Raw genomic sequence first — 21,211 nt, forward strand, 5'->3', positions numbered from 1 at the left:
AGTGAGTCCCAAGCCTACCAGGGCTAGATAGCAAAACCTTGTCTTTAAAAGATTTCTGTTCTTGTGAATACTGAATACACATGATTCTTCAGACTACATATTTAAGACTACTATAAAGACAGGACATCATTTATGGGTTGTTTAGGTCTCGTCCTATGGGAATAACTTCTAGAAGTGCTGAGTGGCTAGTCTGGGTCTGCCACGTTGTCTGTGCGGTCCTCAAGGGTAGACAGCAGCTGTCAGAAGACAGCGGGCTAAAGTTAGCAATTCAGAATTGCGTTTTTATTTTTAACTCCAGAATTGAAGAGCCCGTACGTACCCTTAATAAGTGAGCTCATGTTTAGGGTTAACTCACGTCATGTTTGAATTAATCATCTTTTAAATCTAAAAATCTGTAATCAGCACATTAAACCTGAAAGGACCAGGCAGATGCCATAACAGGCTGCTCAGTCTTCTCTCAGAGATCAGGCCTCAGTTTCAGTTTCCTGAGACTTGAGCAAGTTTCTGGGAGGGCCATGAACAAAAGACATAGTCCTTGCAGTAGCTCCCTTTCTGCACGTACTCTGACTGCTCAAGGTTCAGCCAGTTGTTTACTGTCTGGGACCCCTCACCAACTTGGAGCTATGTGCATGGGTCAGTGTGTACATGTGAGGGCAGTGAGCCTCCATGACAGCTCAAGGACAGAGCCTGGGCCACTGAGTCAGCCGCCACAGTCAGTATGTGCTAGGCCAGCCAGCCTCCATGGCAGCTCAAGGTCAAAGCCTAGGATTTGTCCAGGCCTGCCTGAAAATGGATAATTGTAACCCCCAACTAACCCTAGCCAATTAAAAGTTATTAACATGATTGCCACCAGCATAAACCAATCCTGAGTCTATTCCTGTGTAGTCTGTAGACCCCAGACCCCCTTGCTTTAAAAACCCTGCCGAATTGCTACTCAGGGCCTCTGCTCTGCTGCTGCATCAGACGGACGGAGAGTCCTGAGTTAACTTGTAGTAAAAAGACTCTTTGCTTTTGCATTGGATTCAGTCTCTTGGTGGTCCTTGGGGGACTCTGGGTACAACAAAACCTTCTTGTAGAGAATAGCTCCATATGCTAAGTAAGAAAACAAAATAGGTGTCTACATCAGCTTCCCCAGAACCTTCATAATGGTTAACAAAACTAATACCAGAATTTGGGGAGGAGGGGGGCGGGGGCGGGGTTGGTTTGGTTGTCTTCGTTGTTGTTTTGAGATAGGTCTCTCTGTCTCTGTCTGTCTGTCTGTCTGTCTCTCTCTCTCTCTCTCTCTCTCTCTCTCTCTCTCTGTCTCTCTCTCTCCCTCCCTCCCTCCCTCCCTCTCTCCCTCTCCTATGGCTCTTCCCCCCACTCCTCACTCCATCCCCTACCCTAAACCTCTCCCTCCCAGGGGCTGGACTCCGCTTCCCTTCCCCTAGCCTGATCCCTAGATATAAAACTCAGTGGTCTTGGCTGCACTGGTCCCTTGGTCTCTTGGCCCAGGCTGCCTCTCTCGCTCCCCCTCCTCCTCTCTCCCCTCACGTCCAGTTTAGTCTGCTGGCCATGATCAGCCTGGACTCTTCCCTTGGCCCGCTTTCTCCCTTCTCACTACAGTTAAACTCTCCATCCTTTAGGAGTAGTCATGGCCTCCTCCTTCCTTTCTTTCTTTCATTCACTACCTCATGGCCGTCTTCCTGCCTCGGCCTCCCAAGTGTTGGTTATAGGCCTGGCTCCAACATGTGCTTTAGGGACTCTGCTAATTACATCCAGACCTTTGCCTCAGAAGGAAGAGCTCAATGCTTCCTTGTTCTGTAATTAGAGGCTTATGGCCATCTGGCATCTCCTGTGACATATTAGCAGCCTTGGCCCAGTTTCTTACCGGCATGTACCAACATTAAATGGACATGAATCTAAATCCACAAGGCAGCTTAACTTTCTAAGTAAGAAAGACAGTATCTTTATTTTCTTAAGCTGCAAGGCAATTGGTCTTCACAGGTTTTTTGTTTAAACTGTAAAGAAGCTAAGGATGAAAGATTCCCATGTTTTTTTAATCTACCCTACTGCCTGAAACAATGTCTAAACAATGTTGTTGTTGGCCCAGTGTCTTAAAGAAGTTATGGACCATTGTATCCCTCTTTGATTTGAGGCTGTAGGCATTCCTAATCTTCAGGTTTTCTTGTTGTTGTTGTTGTTGGAGACAGGGTCTCACTCTGTAGCTCTGGCTGTCCTTGAACCCACTATATAGACCAGGCTGGTCTCAAACTCACAGAGATCCACCTACCTCTGCTTCTCCCACTGGGATTAAAGGTGTGTGCCACCATGCCTGGCTTTAATCTGCTCGCCTTCTTAAAAATTTTCATCTACAATCATTTTGAGCAGAGCCATAGAGACAAGGCTGCTGCTGGTGACTGACTGGCTAAACAGCTATCCTCTACTTGGAATGAATCTAACTTTCTACTTCCATTTTACATCTTTCTTGGCAACCTGCATGAAATGTTGCATAAAGATCCAGCACAGGAAACATTTTATTTTGCTGCTTATGATTAATACATGTGGAACCTGCACATTCCATTTTATAAATCAAAGTTTTAGTCCAAATTTCCTGCTTTTCTACCTTAAAGAACAAAACTCAGCTTAAAAATAGCACGAAGCTATGTAGGGTCCTTGGGGCTCGGGGCCACTGGCAGATCAATCACTGGGTGCTAGAGTGGGGGGCCTGTTTTCAGACCGTTAGCAAGATCGTTTATTCTGTGGTCATGTTGCAATGACTCCATGGGTACAGCTGGCTGGCACAGCTGGTTTTGTAAAAACATAAGTAAACACATCCTACTTTGGATTTTCTCTGATGTTGAAAAGAGGGAAGGAGCGGGTACTACAATCAGCGCTGATGGAAAACTTCAGTCAGTCGTGGACTGCCTTGCCACATCATCCTTTTAAGCATGTCTCTTTCTGCCTGTATTTTACAAACCAGCCCCTGGCTTCCAGCTCTAATAATCTGCACACATCAAGCACATGTATACACTCACTCACTCACACATTTTGATCTCTGTTCAAAGATTTTTCCAGTCTTCCGTCATCTCTACTTTCTGACTTTCTCAAATTCTGTCGGCTCAGCTGCTGCATAACAGCTCCAGTGGGCCTTCCAGCATCTCTGTGGAATGTTACCAAGGTACTCCAAGGAGTTTGTGCCCGGCAGAAAATGCTTTGGGATTCATAACGTCCATTGACACTTCATCCTGCAAAGATGAACGTTTTCTCATTTATATTTCATTACAGCCTACAGAGTGTTTCTTGACACAACCAAAGGAAACAAAAGAGGAAGCCCGGAAGACCAGGAAGTGGAAAAAGGTACCAGAACAGTTTGTTACAGGGGTATGGACACATGTGGCTTCCATGACATTTTTATATACCATACTTATGTGAAGTTATTTCGGTCCCCAACTAAGAGATTCAGAAATTGTAAGATTTAGTGAGATCTGTTAACTTTCCTAAGGTTTCTAGGAATAAGTTTTCTTTAGGGAACTAAAACTAAACTTTCCTGACTCGCATGTCACTCTTGTGAGACACCAACAGCTTTCTTGCCTCTGGGTTTTCACTGTGGCATCACACATAGATTCTAATCTAGACAGAGCCCAGAACTTCTCTGACACATACTCCTCTACTTTATCCAAGAAAATCTGTTACCCTCTTCCTAGCCATTCCAGCTTTAAGCCTTATACACAAAAGTAATGACGAAAAGAAAACAAGCAGAGGAAGGCACTGTCGATCATTTCTAACTCTAATTCAGGCCATAATTCAAGGCAAATGCTCCCCTTCCTCTTAAATAATGGCTCTGTGCACAGAGAAGACGCTGCTGCTCCTATGCAGACTCCGCTTCCCCCTCTACAGCCGCTGTGAGAACAGCAGTGCGCTTCTCTGCAGGTCAAGCAAGGTCTGCTGCTGAGGTCGGCTGAGGAAATGATTGGGGTGAGAGAAGAGAGGGTCCAACCAGTTAGCTATTTAACAGCAAGCAGTCAGAAAGGGGTGCGCATACGTATGTTTTCTTTCCTCAAAAATGGCCAAATAGAAAGGTAGGACATGCCAAATTGGCTGAGGTTTGGCAAGCCCTTAAAGAAGTGCCTTTTTAACTTCACTTTGATAATTCAGTCACACAGAGCCTTGAGGAGCCTTGAGGACCTCAAGCTTGGCTGAGGTCATGCTAACATATGCCCATGGTGACAATGTTAGATTGATATCTTTGATGGAACCTTGAGTAGTTCTGACATTGGGAGTCGGGGAGTCGGTAGGAACCGCTCTTTCTGGGTCTTTGGAGAAACATTAGAAGGAAATAAGGGAGTTTATGACAAAAATGGACAATTGTGCTTCCACGTATTATAATATTATACATTAAATAAAAGTTCTATACAAAGGTGCCCACATCAAAAGAGATGAGAGAAAGTATCTCCTGGGACATCTCTTCTGTTGTGTTCCCTTGGGGCCTTGGGATCTCCTTCTAAACCAGGAGACTCAGTAGCGTCAAGTCCACTTTCCAGTGAGCACCTGTGCTCAGCTTAGTCTGCAGAAGTTCAGTCTGAGGCCTGCCACCTAAAAGGCAGGTTATACAAGAAGTTCTCAAAATTCTGCTCTTTCAGGAGTACAAATCATTTAGGAGTAAGAGAGAAGTTTCCATAGCAACAAGACCTTTATCAGAAAAAATAACCTACTGAGCTGAATGCAAAATTTTCACTTCTGAAAGATGCAGACCAGACATTACAAGGAGCCCTTTAGATTATTTCTTCATTTTTCAAGCACTCACTATGTCTAAGAAGTATGCAAGAAGGTTTCCCACTCAGCTATCACCAAAAGCTACTTGCCATTTAAATGCCAGAGAAATGAACCTATGCCACACGCCATTCTAAAATCTAGTGTTCTACTTTTTTTCTCTTCTCTTGTTTTAGAAGAAAATTTCTGATATTCTTGCAAAATCAGAACCCAAACCAGGGAGCCCTGGAGACCTTCAGCAGCTTGTCAAGGACCATTACAGTGGCAGTCGGTCTGTGATTGAGTTAGAAGAGCTGAACCTACCAGGTACAGCCGGGCTTTGGTTGTCCTAAGGACCGGGAACAGACAAGGTCAATTCACATCTACTGTTTTATCGGTATCTCTACTGGCAGAATTTATACATTTTCCTTGCTCGTAATCCTCTTCCCTCCATCTAATACTTTGTAACTCTTAGTGATTTATTTGGGATACTAAAAAAGGTATTTGCTGAATTAAATACTAGATTTGTGCATGTACGTTATCTTTTCCTGGGAAGATTAACTGTTCAGTACACAATTTTAGCAGACCCTTCACAGAGTAAATGTCTTTAATGAAGATAGATATTAAACTCACATAAGGACACTTCACACATTGAAAAATATTGGTGTGAAACTTTGTTGACCCTTCTTTTATAAATAAGAATTTTAGCTTAGGAAGCCTGTTAAGCTAGGTCCTGAATCCCAGAACTCAGGAGCCTGAGGCAGAAGGATCACAGCAAGTGTGAGTCCAGCCTAAACTATAGAATAAACACCCTATCTCCAAAAAATTAACAAGACTTTTTTTTTAATAAGCATTTTAGTTGTATTTCTGTGGTGGCATGGTTTCAGTTTTAGAGTTGTATTCAGGTTGTACCCAAGTCTCTTTCAAGCCAACTAGCCAAATGTAGTCATAGAATTCTGCATTTCACAGATACCGCTATAGTTTGAGGCCCAGTACCTTATTTAGAATTTAGAAGATACTGCAAAAATACAGTCCCTACTCCGAGCTTTTAGATTCTGGCGCATCTGTGAGGTTCCTGGGCAAGGACAGGAGAAAACAGATGTTATCCTGAAAGCAAACCCTGAGAGCTTTGGCACCACTGCTCCAGATAAGCTATTTCGAGACTACTGGAAACAGCTTTGGGAAGAAGTCAACAGTAGCTGACTTTCCATTACAGCTCTATGCGTTCTAGAAGCTTGAGAAGCTGAAGAACAGCCTGTTCCCTGCATAGTTGTAATTCTTCTGTGCTATTTTTTGAAGTGCTCTTTGGGATTAGCAGCAGGAGTGCCCCCCCGTCTGTTCTTTTCCAAGACAGTTGCCCTTGAGGGAACTGGAGGCATGCACTTGGATGTGAACAGGATCTAGAATCTAAAGTTTACTGAGCCCAGAGGGCTGCTCCTCCAGTGTGAGAGCTGTATCCTGGCTGCTCTATGGCAGGAGCCAAGTGGTGTCACAAATCCTCTGCTCAAGCTGAGGCTGATGGCCAGTTTTTACTGTGACTCAGTTTCCTCTTCTAGTTCCTCATGAGCATGTAACTTGAGCCCTGGAAGGATTTGTGAAGGACATCCTGCTATTCTGTGACCTCAGAGAACATCATAAACCTTGACTCTATGTAGAATTGTTGAGAGCTAACGGTTATAAGAAGCCCTTGGGATTCAAATCCGAGTTCCATAATAAGTTTGTATTATATTAGTTATATTTAAGCCCCGTAACATAACTGGGTAAGATCATGGACTCATGTTTTTTTTTTTCTTTTGTGGGGAGGAAGTGTGTTGGAAACAGCCAGAAAGAACAGGCTTTATTATTAGCTAATAGATGATTTCTCTGAGACATAGTCAATTAAGGCATCATTAGAAGATTTCATAGAAAAGACCCCTAGTCGCTTCACCAAGACCAAGACCAGCCTCCAGAGGTAGTAACCATGCTAGCTGAAGAGATAGATGATGCCATTTGTTATCTGGAATAAGGTAAAGAAGGGATGTCAGTTATAAAGTATTGTTCCTAATCAGTTTGTTGAGTGTCTGACTGGATTTTAATCTGAGGCTGTTTGTGTCTGAAGGGCAGGAACATGTCCTCTTAATTACCATTAATTTTGCTGTACACTGCTAGCATGTTACACATGGGAACTTAATTAGGGATTTCCAGACCAAAGGCACCTGGAGCTAATTAACCTCTACTGTCTCCTGAGGGCTGCTTTGGTTTAGATCAGTGACCCTAAGTGCCTGCAGTCCAGCTGCAACCAACTCACCCAGGAGTCTCCTCCAAAGAAACACAAGCCACCATCAGGGACTTAGCCAAGTAGAGTCCATTCTTGTTGTCACTGTTTTGTATAAAGTTCTCCAGATGAGCCTGACCCTGTCACAGCTGGGAGAACTGTAACTGTAAAGGCCATCAAAGGCTCCCTGCCTCTGCTGAGGCAAGAACTCTGAAAGTATTATGTAATATGAGTTATATGTATTATATGTACCACTAAATTAAATCATACTGCATTTAGTAATAGTTCACTCCCTAACACCCTATGTTTACACAGGAACTTTTTCTTATAGAAGGAATTGAGCTGATAACCATAATGTTACTTTTTTATATATCTCAGGCTCAGAGTGAATGATTCCACTCAGAGTTAATATTGTTACATAATCCGTGGTCAGCAGAGGCCCTGTTTTATTTTGATGTGTTGTGTTGTATTTTACAGCTAGGCTGAATTGTTATATTTTGATACATTATTCCCATTCTTTCCAAATCTATACTATATTTCCTTTCCTCGTAAGTATTTAAATAGTTGCTACACATTTTTATGTATGCATTCTCATATGCCATTTGGGTATGTATTTTTATTTTTAGAAATTACATTTGCAGAGCCTCTCCTTCTGTTTCTTCACACTTTTTCCAGATATGCCAGATGTGGCTTTGTGTACATCTGAGTCATTTCTTAGAGATGCTACATAGTGTTCCACTTCTTTCATCTGCCACAAAGCGCTCACCCCTTTTCCCAGATGTGGACACGTGTATGGCTTCCCACATCTCAAGATCATAAATTTGGCCAAAATTAACCTTTTTGTGTGTCCATTTACAGGACACACAAAAATTTCTTTCCGTTGTTCACCCAGAAAATAAATCAGAGGATCACAGAGTATATAATCTTAGTATTATTACTTTCCAAAGTAAGTTTAGCGGTTGACAAGTCTGCCCTCAGTTGGTAAATGTTACCATCACCCCACATCCTCCGTAACTCTTTCTGTGGCACATCTTCTAACATTGCCATCCTACTGACTTTTCCCCATTGCTCTGTCAGTTTGCTCTTCTAGGTAACTAATGGATTTGAGGTTCTCGCATGAATTTCTCAGCCGCTTCACCTGGCCTCTGCACACTGCCTCAGTCACAGATTTCAAATGTAAAGATGCCTCACCTATCTGTAAATGATATGCAGAGCTTTTACTTCACTGCTCTAGGGTTAAAAGTTCCTATCCCAGGGATGAGCCCGGGTTATCCAATATACACTGGTCATCCTCACATATACACAAACAACAAAAATGTACACAACAGGTTATATTTCTATACTTGTGCGTATGTGTGTGTGTCACGATAACAATAGAAAAAGATGCTATCAGTTTGAGAGTGGGGGTGTGGAAGGGGTTGGCAGAGGAAACCTGGGGAAGCTAGGAGAGAGGAGGAGGGAGAAGTGATGTAATTACATTTTAGGTAAAAATGTAAAACTAGAAATAAAACATTTTAAGTGAAAAAATAAAAAGTCTGTTATTGCTACTGCTTGCTATTTTTAAATAACACTTTAAATAATGAGCCTCCAAGTCACTCACGTTTTATAACTCATTCAAGAATTCATCATTCACATTTAATCTGTTTTGACTGTGTGCTTGCAAAGTTCTTAGCAAAGCATATTTCTCGTATTTCTAGACTCCTGTTTCCTCAAGGCCAACGATTTGACTCACAGTCTCTCTTCATACCTAAAAGAAAGTAAGTAAAGTCTGATATTTAAAAAATTATTCACCAGGTCATTATTCCACAAAAGAACAGGTTTTAAGTCGGGTATGTCGGTACACCCATAATCCCAGCTTGCTCAGGAGACTGAAGCAGGAAGATCAACACGTATTCAAGACTAACCTGAGCTACAGAGGGAGACTAAAAAACCCAAATAAATAAGGTTAATCTCTCTAAATTAAATACATCTATATTGCAGTTTCATTTAATGTAGTATAATATACTATATATTATATATGCACATATATATGCACACACATGCACTACATGTGAATTTAAGTTTCTAGCTTAAGTGGAGAGGGATTTAGTGTTACACCTTCTTTTTCCTCAGTTGTACAATTTAGGCCAGGGTGATCTATTCCCCTGCCTCAGCTTCTCACATGCTGAGATTATAGGCTCATTATTGTGATGCTCATTATTTCATGTCACTTTAATGTTTAAATGTATTCCCGTTTTGCTCTGGCTTTGGGGACTTGGGTTTGGCCCCATTTGGGTTTTATAATGTTTAGATGCGTTAGTCTGGGAATCTGGAAAGGGATGTCGTAGCCCAAAGCCTCCAGTCTCCTTATCTTGACATTCTTACCTGAAAGATCAAGAAACTGAGCCATGCGATTTTTAATAGCTGGGAGAACTTCTGTTTACATGTTCAGAATTCAGACCTAGCTATTACAGCCAATCTGATTTGATATTTTAGTTTGTATTGTGTATAACCAGAAAAAAACCTAGATTATTCATATCAAAATATCATTTACTTGTTTCCAGCAATACCATAACTTACATAGAGAGATTCGACATTCTTCTGTCAGCCTCTCAGTGTGCTTATTAAACACGTCTCAGAATTTAACTTCATAAATATAAACCTGGATTATAATACAAATAATATCCTGGCATAAAAACTTGAAAATATTAAAATTCTAAGCCTATTGAATAAACATAATAATGAATTTGAAGTATTACTTATTGTCAGTTCCATTTTAGATCATGCTGGATGTCTCTTTAAAATTTAACATGGGCCGGGTATGCTGACCCATGTCTCTAACCCCAGACTGGTGGATGTCTATGAGTTCCAGGCTGGCTAGGGCTCTGCACTGAGATCCTGTCTTTAAACAAACAAAAGGCTAAGCCGAACTAAAATCTAACATGATCGAATCAGAATTACCCTATTAGTCAACAGCGTCTTCAAGCATTAAACATAAGTTTAATCTGGTATCTAAAATAGCAGAAAGTGTAATAACAATCCGTGCTTGTTTGTTTTCTTAAGCACTTACAGATCAATAACTGGAGATTATCCAGTGTCCGCAGCACTGTCTTACTGTCTTCACTACAGTTTTTGTGGTCTGTCTTTCAGTCTGTCCTAAGTGGGTCAAACTTCGGAAGACCCACGGCGAGAAGAAGTCGGTTCTGATGCTGATCCTCTGCAGCTCTGCTGTGCGAGCCCTGGAGCTCATCAGGTCCGTGTCAGCAGTAGGGGTCTCCTGAGTGTTTTCTAATACGTGCCAACCTGTGTATTCTATGTGCAATAAGTAAAACAGAGTCCCAACCTGTGTATTCTATGTGCAATAAGTAAAACAGGGTCCCCGCCCCATGAGATTCACGTTCTGGTGGGGAAGCTGAGAGTAACCGAGTAAGTGTGCATGACAGTACCCTAAACAGTGATGCATTATATGAAGAAAATAAGGCGTGCGTGCAAACGAGATGGACGCGGAAGAGGATTCTTTTTTTTAAGGGATGGCTTGAGAGCAGAGACTCAGATGAAGTGAAGGACAGGGCCACATAGCTTTCTTGACCTGGAGTCAGAGGTAGGCTTCCAAATGAGCAGCAGAGAGCCCTGAAGTAGGTGCCATGGAAGGCTGTGGGCCAGAGGAGTGCTGTGAGCCATTTGAAAGGCACACCTACACTGCCGTGTGGGGAAACACATTGTGCAGGGCAGGGGTGAGAGCAACAAGCCCACACTAGCGAACAACAGCAAGCAAATGGAAGGCATGCTCTGACTCAAAATAGGACCAAGGAAAGGCAGAACACCAGGGAATAAACTGTCTAAACCTATGTAAAGAAAATGTCATGGGGTGGAAAAGCTCTTACATTAATGTGGGTACCATATGCTTGAGAAGGGAGACTCAGTGTTGTAAATATGCCTGCTTTACTTAGGGTCATCTACAAATTTCACAGGTTTCCGAGTAAAAATCCAGGAAAATTTGGGTTTTTTTTAACTAGATAAACTAATTTTAAACTTTTACGAAAACATACAGCTAAAAATGGCCGACAAAGGGTTTTAAAGGCCACTGAGAAGAGGCGCTCACTGTCCCTTTCAGACCGCAATACATATGTTATAGTCTCAGCTGTTCAAAGCCTCTGGGTCTGTCACATGCAGGACAGGCAGAAGGGATCAGTGGGCCAGACGTGAAAGGGAAGAAGCAGACCCAAATGCAAGTGAAGATGTAGTACACGGAAAAGATGACAAGAAGTCAGCAGAGGAAGATGGATTTTCAACCATCGTGTTGAACAACTGAGTAGCCATCCAGAAAAGTAAAGTCAGATTCCCATCTCACTCCTTCTACCAAGATCAATTCCAAATGGACCAAAAACTTAAAGGAAAAAAATTTTATAGTAAAGATAAGTTGACACATTATTAAGCGCTTTCACAGGCATTCCCACTTGCTGCTTTTGTAGAATAAACAAAAAACTCTTCCACTGGGTCTGTGTAACATTGAGAGGACAGACAGAGTAGGGTGGCATTTACAGGGAAAGCCCTGTCTGGGAACCAGGCTTTGACAGCAGACAAAACAAAGGAAGTCTGTCTTGAAACAGGAGCTTTGTCAAGTACCCTGAGGTGCAGGGATGTGGACTCCGCGGCGATTTAACATCTGTTTTTCTAGATGAACTAATCTAATCATGACTTTAGAAAAGTAGTTGTTAAACTTTATTGTCCCTTCAGATTCTGCTTTCTCCACCTCAGCACACACATGAAATCATATCCCACACCCTCCAGTAAAGCAAAATGTTCCTTTCAAGTTCGTCTGCTCCGAACATAATTGATCCTCAGTACTCCTGTTTACCTGGGTAGCCATCTGTACTTGTTGGCCCTGAAACCAGAGCATTTCACACCAACTTCTCTGAGTTTTAGACAGGACTACTACAGACCCACTGGAAGTTGAGATGCTAATGGCAAAGAAGTTGGCCTACATGTGACCTCTTAAAAACAAGTTGTCATGTTGATTTGAGCTTTTACTGTTTATAAATTCCTTCCTAAGGGGTATAAAAGCACTGGGTCGTCACACTTCATTTACCAGCTGTGCCCAGATATATTATGATCCATTTCAAGGTTAAATGAATTACAAAGTGTGGTCTGAGCCGGCCCAAGGACCAGTGTTTAATAATCCTACTGTAAGGACATCCGTTCTCTTGAGAGCCATAAGTCCTGTTGTTTTCCTTGTTAACCCTGCAATGGAGAATGCTTATGTGTGATTAAGAACTTATTTGCAATAGAAATTGGATCGCATGTTTCGCTATTTTGTGTATCAATAGCTTCCTCCTGGTCAACATTATTTCTCAAAATATAATGACATCAAGGAAAGTAATACCCCATCTTAAGTATAACTCTAAATCTTAACTAAAAACTTACTTGTTCATTATACCCACTTTAACTCAAAACAGAATTTTAGGTGATACACAGAAATACACCAAAATGAAAAACAGATGGTTAAAAAGAAAACAATAAACATCAAAAAATCAGATGAAGCCAACTGGAAGTGGAGTTCATGATCTCTTCCATAAAGCCTTGTTAGGTTGTAGAGATGGTCCCAACTTCTGTGGACAGAATGTGTTTGTTCACAGATCCCTGGCATTCTGTGAGTTTAAATTTAAAAATCAAAAATGACCCCAGGGTGACATATTGGCACTGTCATTAATGTCATATATCAAATAAAATAATGGGCAGATGGTGTAACCTGCTTGTTCATAGAGCAACTGTTTGTAGACTCCGGGGGCCTGCTATCAGAACAGTCCTTTCCTCTAAGGTGCCAAACAGAGCAGCCTTGACTTTCAAAACTGATTACCTGAGTTGATGTAGATAGATCCAAATTGTTGAATACCTAGAACTGAATGGACTACCTCACCTACATACAGATGTTATAAGTCAACAACCCAAGGATGAGTCTACCCAATAGCATTTTGGTCCTAAAAGGTTCAAATGAAACTGAGCATATTGTTGCATGCATGCAATCCCAGCACTTGGGAGTGGCAGCAAGGGGAGTGTTACAAATTTGACGACAGCATGCATAACAAGTTCAAGGACCGTCTCGGGTATATAGCAAGACTCCATTTAGAATGAAGGATGGGTGGGTGGATGGATGGATGGATGGATGGATGGATGGATGGATGGATGGATGGATGGATGGATAGATAGATAGATAGATAGATAGATAGATAGATAGATAGATAGATAGATAGATAGATAGATTTTTAATACATTGTACATCTAAAAACCTAGATGCTTGACTTCTCCAGAAATAAAGTCTCAGCACTGGATTTGTAATCTCACATCTTAGCGATTGGCTTAATAACTGACCTTTTCAGAGACATGTGGTCTGTAGTGCCCCCCAGTCCTCACGGCTGCCACCTAAAGAATCACTTCACTCATGCATGATTCACACCTGCTCTCAGGAATCAAGATCTACTGTCCAATGTCTTTTTTCCTTCCTTCCTCCTTCCCTCCCTCATGTATGAAATTTTACAGAGAAGTTCAGTCTACAATATGGAAAAGTTGGGGGGGGGGAGGTTCTGCCCTCCTCCCTGGTGCACCCATCCTGTGGTTCTCTGTCTGGACACCCCAGCAGACTTTCAGACAACTGGGTTCCCCCAGATCACGGGCGGACCCCACTGCTCCGAGACTTCCTCTTGTAACCAGTTTTGTTGCTTTTGTTTTTTGTTTTCGGTTTTTTTGGTTTTGGGTTTTTTGAGACATATTATGCAAAACTGCAGGGAAAATTCTCTGCCAGACACCTGAAACACCGAAATTCTGTTTAGAGAACTGCAGGCGCATGTGTTTGAATCTTCATAGAAACCAAAGTGGCTGGCCTTGTGTTTGACTTAGAAGGACACGTAGCTACATACCTGAGTCAAAGCCTTTCCCCATTTCTGATTTTTTTTTTTCCTTTTTTGAGATAGTGTCTTGCTATGCCATGTAGACATACGGCATGGTCTCGAACTCACCACAGTCCTCCTGCCTCAGCCTCACCACAGTCCTCCTGCCTCAGCCTCTTGAGTGATTTCACACACGTCAGCCTAAAAGCCCACTCCAGTTTCATAGCAGAGAGAGACTTGCCTAATGATCTTTTTGTGTGTAGATACAAACATAACTGTACACATTTAGAAGTCTTTTGAACAATAAACTATAACTTGTAAATAGTGAATTCTTAAATGAGTAAATTATCATCATCTATTCAGTGCATTAATTAACATACTCCTTTTCGTTAGGTCACTGACAGCATTCAAAGGAGATGCCAAAGTTATGAAATTATTTGCAAAACATATAAAGGTGAGCAAGGCCCTGTAGTTCTGATAAGAGAGGTAAGTCGTCCCTAATGGCATCAGAAAACCTCAGCACTCCCATTCAGCCTCTTCTAATCTCCCTAGAAATCGCTTTCTCTTATCCACTCCTGATAGGACAGATTTAACAACTGCACTGGTTTTCTCTGAATTCTGTGCCTTTCCATGGCCACCCTGGCCACTGCAGCCACTACCACTGCCTGGCTCTATTCCTGAATAGACGCTGAGGTCTGATTCCCAATTCCTTGGCCATTGGCCAGTGTTCTAAAAAAAAAAAAAAAAAAGTTCTTCTTTTGTTCCCAATCGTTCCCAAACACAAGTAGCCTGTTTGCTTTTTTATTTTTTACGTAGAGATAAAATGCTCTAAAGTGGCCTGTGATTATACTTTCTTAATGATTCTGCCTTTTCTTTCTTCTCCAGATCCAGAAGCAGGTAAAGTTGCTGGAGAAGCGTGTGATACACCTGGGTGTGGGAACTCCAGGGAGAATCAAAGAACTTGTTAAACAAGGTATGAAATGAGGATGGTGAGAATTCTGGTTATAGCTAGCCCTTTACCTTGCCCCCATGTGAGTCTAGGAAGCACATTTGGAGTGCTTTTTTACAAGAAGAAAAACAGACCTCTGTAAATCGCCCAGTGAGAAACTCAACTCAGCCTTTGATCTCAGAAGCCAGCCAGTTTGAACAGTGCTATGGGGAACGACAAGGACCGTGGCCCACTGAAATGCGTTTGCCCAACTAAACACATTCAAATTCCAGTGGCTCTGAGCAGCTGAGTGAATCCACACAGCCTTTACCACCATTAGCAGTCCTTGGTAGAGTCAGCTATGCTGAGTATTTCCTTCTCAGGAAATTGAGGCTTGGTTCTCAGAGACTCCCATTCTAGTTATGATGGGATAATAAGTGTACTGAAATGAAAACACCGTTTCTATAGATGATACAGAGATATTCCTGAATATTCCTCCCAAGCACATTTCCCTTTTAATGCTTTACACAGTAAGTATTCCAGAATTCCTGGGGGGTTTTAATAGTTTGCCAACTTCCTCAAGCCAGAAGCCTAAAAACCTGCTGGTAATCCTATTACCTGTTCTTGACCAGACCTTTAGGTTTGAGGGTCTGAGGTGTTTTTGAGGTGCTAGAGATTGAATCTAAAGCCATGCCCACGCTAGGCAAGTGCTCTAACACTGTATCACCAGCACTCTTTTTACTTTGTACTTGGAGATGCAATCTCATTAAGCTGCCGAGGCTGGCCTTGATCTTGGGGTCTTCCTTAAGCCCCCAGAGCAGGTGAAGTCACAGACCTGAGCCCAAAGGCTGGTTCAGATTTATTGATTTCGTTCTTCATTTTCAAATTGCTTAATACAGTAATGTGACTTTGTCTTCTGTCTGGCTCCAGTCCTGAATTATTTTGTATATGCCAAAGTAACATCTTCAGCAATATTATAACTCAGGAAACAACATCTAAAATGCCTGGCATTCTTCTCCAGGTGACAATAACCTACAGCTAATTAAACCCACTGACTGCAGAGTTCTGTGCAAATGGCAAAGAATTAAGACACTGAAGGTTCCTGTTAGAAACATTTTTTGAATTTCTACTTGTAACTGGTGTTATGCTGGACATCCTTTTGTGTACTTTCTAACTGGTATCCACAGCATCCTTGGCTGGCTAGGACTCTTAATTTTTATAAGAGAAAACAGAGCCTCAAAAGAGATGAGTGACTCCACCCATGGTCTTAGGCCAGGGCTTCTTCATTCCAGAGCCTCCCCCCCAACCCCAGGGGTTCCTTGATACCGGGGTGTTTGTTTTATGGACATAGGAAGGCTTTGGAATTAGGAAGCAGGTGTTAGGTACCAAGTCTGCTCCTTCTAAGAGATGCAGATTTGAGGAAATTGTATGGGCACTGGGAGAGGCCAGGGAGAGATTCTCGGGTTGGTCCATGACTCCCCAACAACACTCAGCTCAAAATTCAGCTCGCCCCTTCTGGGACCCCGGACTTTTTCTGTGTTACCCAATTCCCACCACCACCTACCAATAGGGCCCTTTTTAGGTTTCAAATAGAAGCAGAGAGGAAGGAAGGGAAGGAGACAGAAAGAAGTGGTCCAAGCTGTTGAGTAGATTTCTACAGTTGGGAAAACTCTATTTGACGGCCTGTTTTATATGGAAAAATAATGTTGGGCTGTTGATTTTTTTTATGTGATATTAGTGAAAGCTTTTACTTCTGAATCTGATTGGATAGTTTAAAACATATTAGCCACAGTGTTAGGATGCATGGAAGGTGTTTATAAAGATAGCCCCAGCACTCTGGGAACTGAGGTTCTGTCAAAGCTAGAGCAGTCATATAACTGCTTATGTGTTCTTAACACATATAAGCACATTTTATATTCTCAACACAATGCTTATATTTTCAGTATGTAAGGAGAGTGTCCAGACATGAAAGACATCCCATGACACTGGGGTCTGTAAAACAATCTTCGGAATGGTGGTGTTTTAATTTAGCAATTAAGGAAATGTTCTGACTCGGGGCCTGTGAGAAATGCAGGAAGATAGAGAAGGGGCAGGTGAGATGGCAAAGTGGGTAAGGGTGCTTGCCACCAAGCCTGAGGTCTTGACTTTGATTCTTGGAACACAGGGGGAAGGGAGGGCTGACTCCTCAGAGTTGTCCCCTGACCTTTATACTCTCACCTTGGCATGCAGGCATGCACACATACACACATGCACACATACACACACTAAATAAGTTTCTTAACTTAAGATGGGGGCCGGGCGGTGGTGGCGCACGCCTTTAATCCCAGCACTCGGGAGGCAGAGCCAGGTGGATCTCCGTGAGTTCGAGGCCAGCCTGGGCTACCACGTGAGTTCCAGGAAAGGCGCAAAGCTACACAGAGAAACCCTGTCTCGAAAAACCAAAAAAAAAAAAAAAACTTAAGATGGGGATAAAAAATAAGTTACTTTAGAGATAATTTCTAGTTAATTATAATGGGTATACTGCCTTTCTGTCTTTTTTATACACAAGTATGTATTTTTATGAAGCAGAGATCATATAACATTCCACATGGTTACAGTGTATTTGTTTTATATGTATACATATAAAGAGACTTTATATTATAAATATAATATATACACCTCATTTGTAATATGTATATTTATACCTTAAGAGGATTTTTCCTTCTCAGGAAATTGATTTACTTCTCATTTGTAATATCTATGTATTACATTGTCCGTCTGCAATACTTTTAGTATAGAATACTTGGATTTTATCCAGTTTTTTAAAGTTATGCGTAACACAGTGATCATCGTTGGAGTACCTTTAAGCTTCTGGTAGTTTTCTTAACTGGGACATCATAGAAAGAAAGCTGTTTTGTCAGTGCATGTTTGATAGCTCTGGGTAAAGGGGAGGCTTCTCTGCTTGTACTCGACAGCTCTGAGTCTCCTTTAAAGGGGGACTATCAACTTGTTACCTTTTCTGGGTTTGTTAGCACCGTTCCAGTGAGTGTTGTAAATACTAGGTATTATAATTACCTGGGGCAGAGAGGGAGGTGCTGCAGAGGGAAAGGCTGTGGGGACAGCTGCATGTGGGGAAGCTTCAGATACTGTTTCCAAGCATGGCGTGCAAGACTTTGAAACAACTGAAGGAGCCGGATTTGTGCCCGCCTTTCAGAACCTGAGGACCAACAGTCCTGGGTCTCCTCCAGTCTTCATGTGAATAATTCGAGGTAAACCAAGCAGCAGAGTGGGTGTCATCCTAACATGATTTGCCAGCCTCATCATTGGGTAGCCCCCCCCCCAAGCATCCTTCCCCCCACCTCCTCAGACTCACGCAGACTCTGGTGCTCTCAACTCCTCTGAAGGCCCACTTGCCCTGGCTATAGGAGACGGCTTCTCAAATCCCTGTCAGGAAGGAGACCCCAGCCTCTGGCTTTCACCTGAACACCTGAGTATTGACAGACTTAAGCAGGGTGGCTTCTCTGTCCTCAGAAGCAGCGATACAGCTGCATGTGTCAGAGTGCTGCATGTGTTTCCCATCAAGCGAGCGTCAGTGTGCAGAGGTTCATTGCTGGGGGAGAGGCCGGAGAGTGAGGCAGCCAGGAGGATGAAAACCATTTTAATAGGCTTACGTCGTGAGGTCTTTCCTACCGCGACTCTCGCTGTGTCTTTCAGATGGCCTTAATTTGAACCCCTTAAAGTTTCTGGTTTTCGACTGGAACTGGAGAGATCAGAAGCTAAGGAGAATGATGGACATTCCCGAGGTACTGTGTAATCAGCTGTTGTCTTTAATCTTTTTTTTTCCCAATTTGAACTTAAGTTCAAACACAGTAATAAAGTCTTTGGCATGGGGAGCCAGCACATTCTGGCTTTGGAAATAATTTCTGTCTTCAACACTGAGGTAACCATTATAGAACCATCTCATCCGCTTACACATAACTGTATCCTTTCCATGTGTAGTATACAATCCGTTTGGTTGCCCACTAAATGGCCATGGCCCCTACCCCGCTAGGACATCTGTACTTCAAAGAAGCTCGACGATCTGGAGGATTTGCCTTTTTCCTGTGCCTCTCTCTCCTCACAGACGGCCATCTTTGCTGTTTATTCTTACATGTACATTTTGGGCCAAATCGGGGGAAGAGAAGCTGCCTCCTGGTTGGCTTCTTCAGATCCCCACAAAACCTACTTACATAATTTACAAAGATGTTTTCATTTTGTGTGGAGGGTTTCTGTGTCTCAGTAGATTCAAACTGAATGACTGAATGCCTTTGTGGGCACCGCACAGCTCACTGTATATTTATGAAAAATAGCTCATTGCCCTCATAATATAGAAATTTTATTTTGCCACCCACCGTGTTATCATGGAACAATTTTTCAATCTAATCTGATATGTGTGGGAAGGGAGTTATGTAATAATAAATAAGGCTGTCAATCACCTCTCAGGATGTATCATACCAGTCACTATCAAAGAGGCTTGGATTACGTCTCTAAAACGTGCTGAGTTAATTTACCACATAAAACTACTTCCCTAGACTGAACAAAGTTCATTATAATTGATTGATGAGTTGTATTAAGCATCAAGTTTAAAAACCATTGGCACATGTACACGTGCGCGCACACACACACACAATGGGGTACACTGTGCCTCCATGAATAGCCTTTTTTTAACTAGTTATATGTCAGACACAAAGCCAGGTTTTATAGTTTCTATTATAATGTTAAATGTGATTAATCCACTATAACATTGTCAGAAATTTATCATCAGTTTTTACATTTTTTTATTTTAAAAAATGTTTTTATTCATTTTACATATCAACCACAAATCCCCCTCTCATCCCTCCTCCCACTCTCCCGCCCAGCCTCCCCTCCCAATCCCCTCCACCAAAAGAGTAAGGCCTCCAATGGGGAGTCAGCAGAGCCTGGTACATTCAGTTGAGGCAGGTCCAAGCCCCTCTCCCCGCATCAAGGCTGTGCAAGGTGTCCCACCATAGGTAGTGGGCTCCGAAAAGCCAGCTCATGCACCAGGTACAGATCCTGATCTGCTTCCAAGGGCCCCTCAAACAGACCAAGCTACACAACTGTCTCCTGCATCATAGATATCTTTGTTATGTTCATGCCATTAACAATGATCACAAGGCAGTCAATCCTTTATTGGATCCTTGCATGAAAATCTGGGTTACAAAAAGCACTTTGGAGTCCTTGAACATTGCTATGGCATTTTCTTTTGGATGGATGCAAACGTAAAGGCCCTTTAATGGCACTGATGTTTTACATAGTACTCTTCCTTTACTTATGTCTCAACTCTGAATCAACATGCACAGGACTTTTGCCCACTCTCATTCTGGCCATAACAGCTGTTTTTTTTGTTTTTTGTTTTGTTTTGTTTTGTTTTGTTTTTTGGTTTTTCGAGACAGGGTTTCTCTGTGTAGCTTTGCGCCTTTCCTGGGACTCACTTGGTAGCCCAGGCTGGCCTCGAACTCACAGAGATCCGCCTGGCTCTGCCTCCCGAGTGCTGGGATTAAAGGCGTGCGCCACCACCGCCCGGCTCTGGCCATAACAGCTGTATGAACATCTGGGGCCCCAAATGTGGACCTAGCCCTCTCTGATTCTGGCCATGGCAGCTGTATGAACATCTGGAGCCCCAGGTGTGGACTTTGCCCTCTCTGATTCTGAGCATAACAGCTGTATGAACACCTGGAACCCCACATGTAGACTTTGTTCACTAGGACTACTTTCGTGTGATCATAACCTTTCTATTGTTTTTTTTTTTCTCTCATTTAGATAAGAAAAGAGGTTTTTGAGCTTCTAGATATGGGAGTATTTAGCCTGTGCAAGTCGGAGTCCTTGAAGCTGGGCCTTTTCTAAGCCTGGGTCCTGGTGAAGTATCCAGTTGCCAACATCCCGCAAGTGCTCAGTAACTACCTACCGTGATGTAATGATGTGAACTGCATCCGTCACCCGGTGGGTCACTGAGAATGCGTACTGGGGATTCTTGGACAGCTGTCCTCCGGCTCATGCCCTCACACAATAAAGAAGCTCTGCCTTGTGCGTGTTGTCTTTGTTGAGCAGACTGGGTTTTTCTTCTCCTCTGCTTTGACTATGCAGGAGACAGGAAGTAGCAGCTGAGAACCAGAGCCACTTCCCTCTCTGAGCTTCAGTCTGTCTTAGAGGCTCCAAAATGGGAATGCTACCTCACAAAACTGTCAGAGACCATGAGATGATGCCCAGGGAGCAAGTTGGTAAACTAAGCATGACGGCTGGGGCTGTAGCTCAAAAGTAGACTTCCCTCAAGTGGTGAGGGGATCTGGAAACCAAAATCCACTTCCTACCCACAGCCAGAAGATGGCTCAGGGTTGTAAGTGCTTTTGGTGGCCTGGGATGAGCCCCGCTTCCCTCATTTCTGATTGGTCAGCTTAG

The 21,211-nt window shown here is 42.6% G+C and overlaps 1 protein-coding gene across 1 annotated transcript in view; it reads left to right on the plus strand.

Moving 5' to 3' along the window:
• Positions 1–20,840, plus strand: part of Cmss1 (cms1 ribosomal small subunit homolog) — a 322,789-nt gene extending 301,949 nt beyond the window's left edge. The window contains exons 3-10 of the mRNA XM_059277572.1: positions 3,268–3,339; positions 4,929–5,058; positions 8,683–8,742; positions 10,115–10,217; positions 14,242–14,302; positions 14,734–14,821; positions 18,470–18,558; positions 20,576–20,840. Of these exons, the coding sequence (XP_059133555.1) occupies positions 3,268–3,339; positions 4,929–5,058; positions 8,683–8,742; positions 10,115–10,217; positions 14,242–14,302; positions 14,734–14,821; positions 18,470–18,558; positions 20,576–20,659 (687 nt within the window). The 3' untranslated portion in view covers positions 20,660–20,840. The remainder of the gene's footprint in view (positions 1–3,267; positions 3,340–4,928; positions 5,059–8,682; positions 8,743–10,114; positions 10,218–14,241; positions 14,303–14,733; positions 14,822–18,469; positions 18,559–20,575) is intronic.
• The last annotated feature ends 371 nt before the right edge of the window (positions 20,841–21,211 follow it).

The sequence above is a fragment of the Peromyscus eremicus genome, chromosome 12 (genome assembly GCF_949786415.1).
Source record: "Peromyscus eremicus chromosome 12, PerEre_H2_v1, whole genome shotgun sequence".
Classification (NCBI taxonomy): Eukaryota; Metazoa; Chordata; class Mammalia; order Rodentia; family Cricetidae; genus Peromyscus; species Peromyscus eremicus.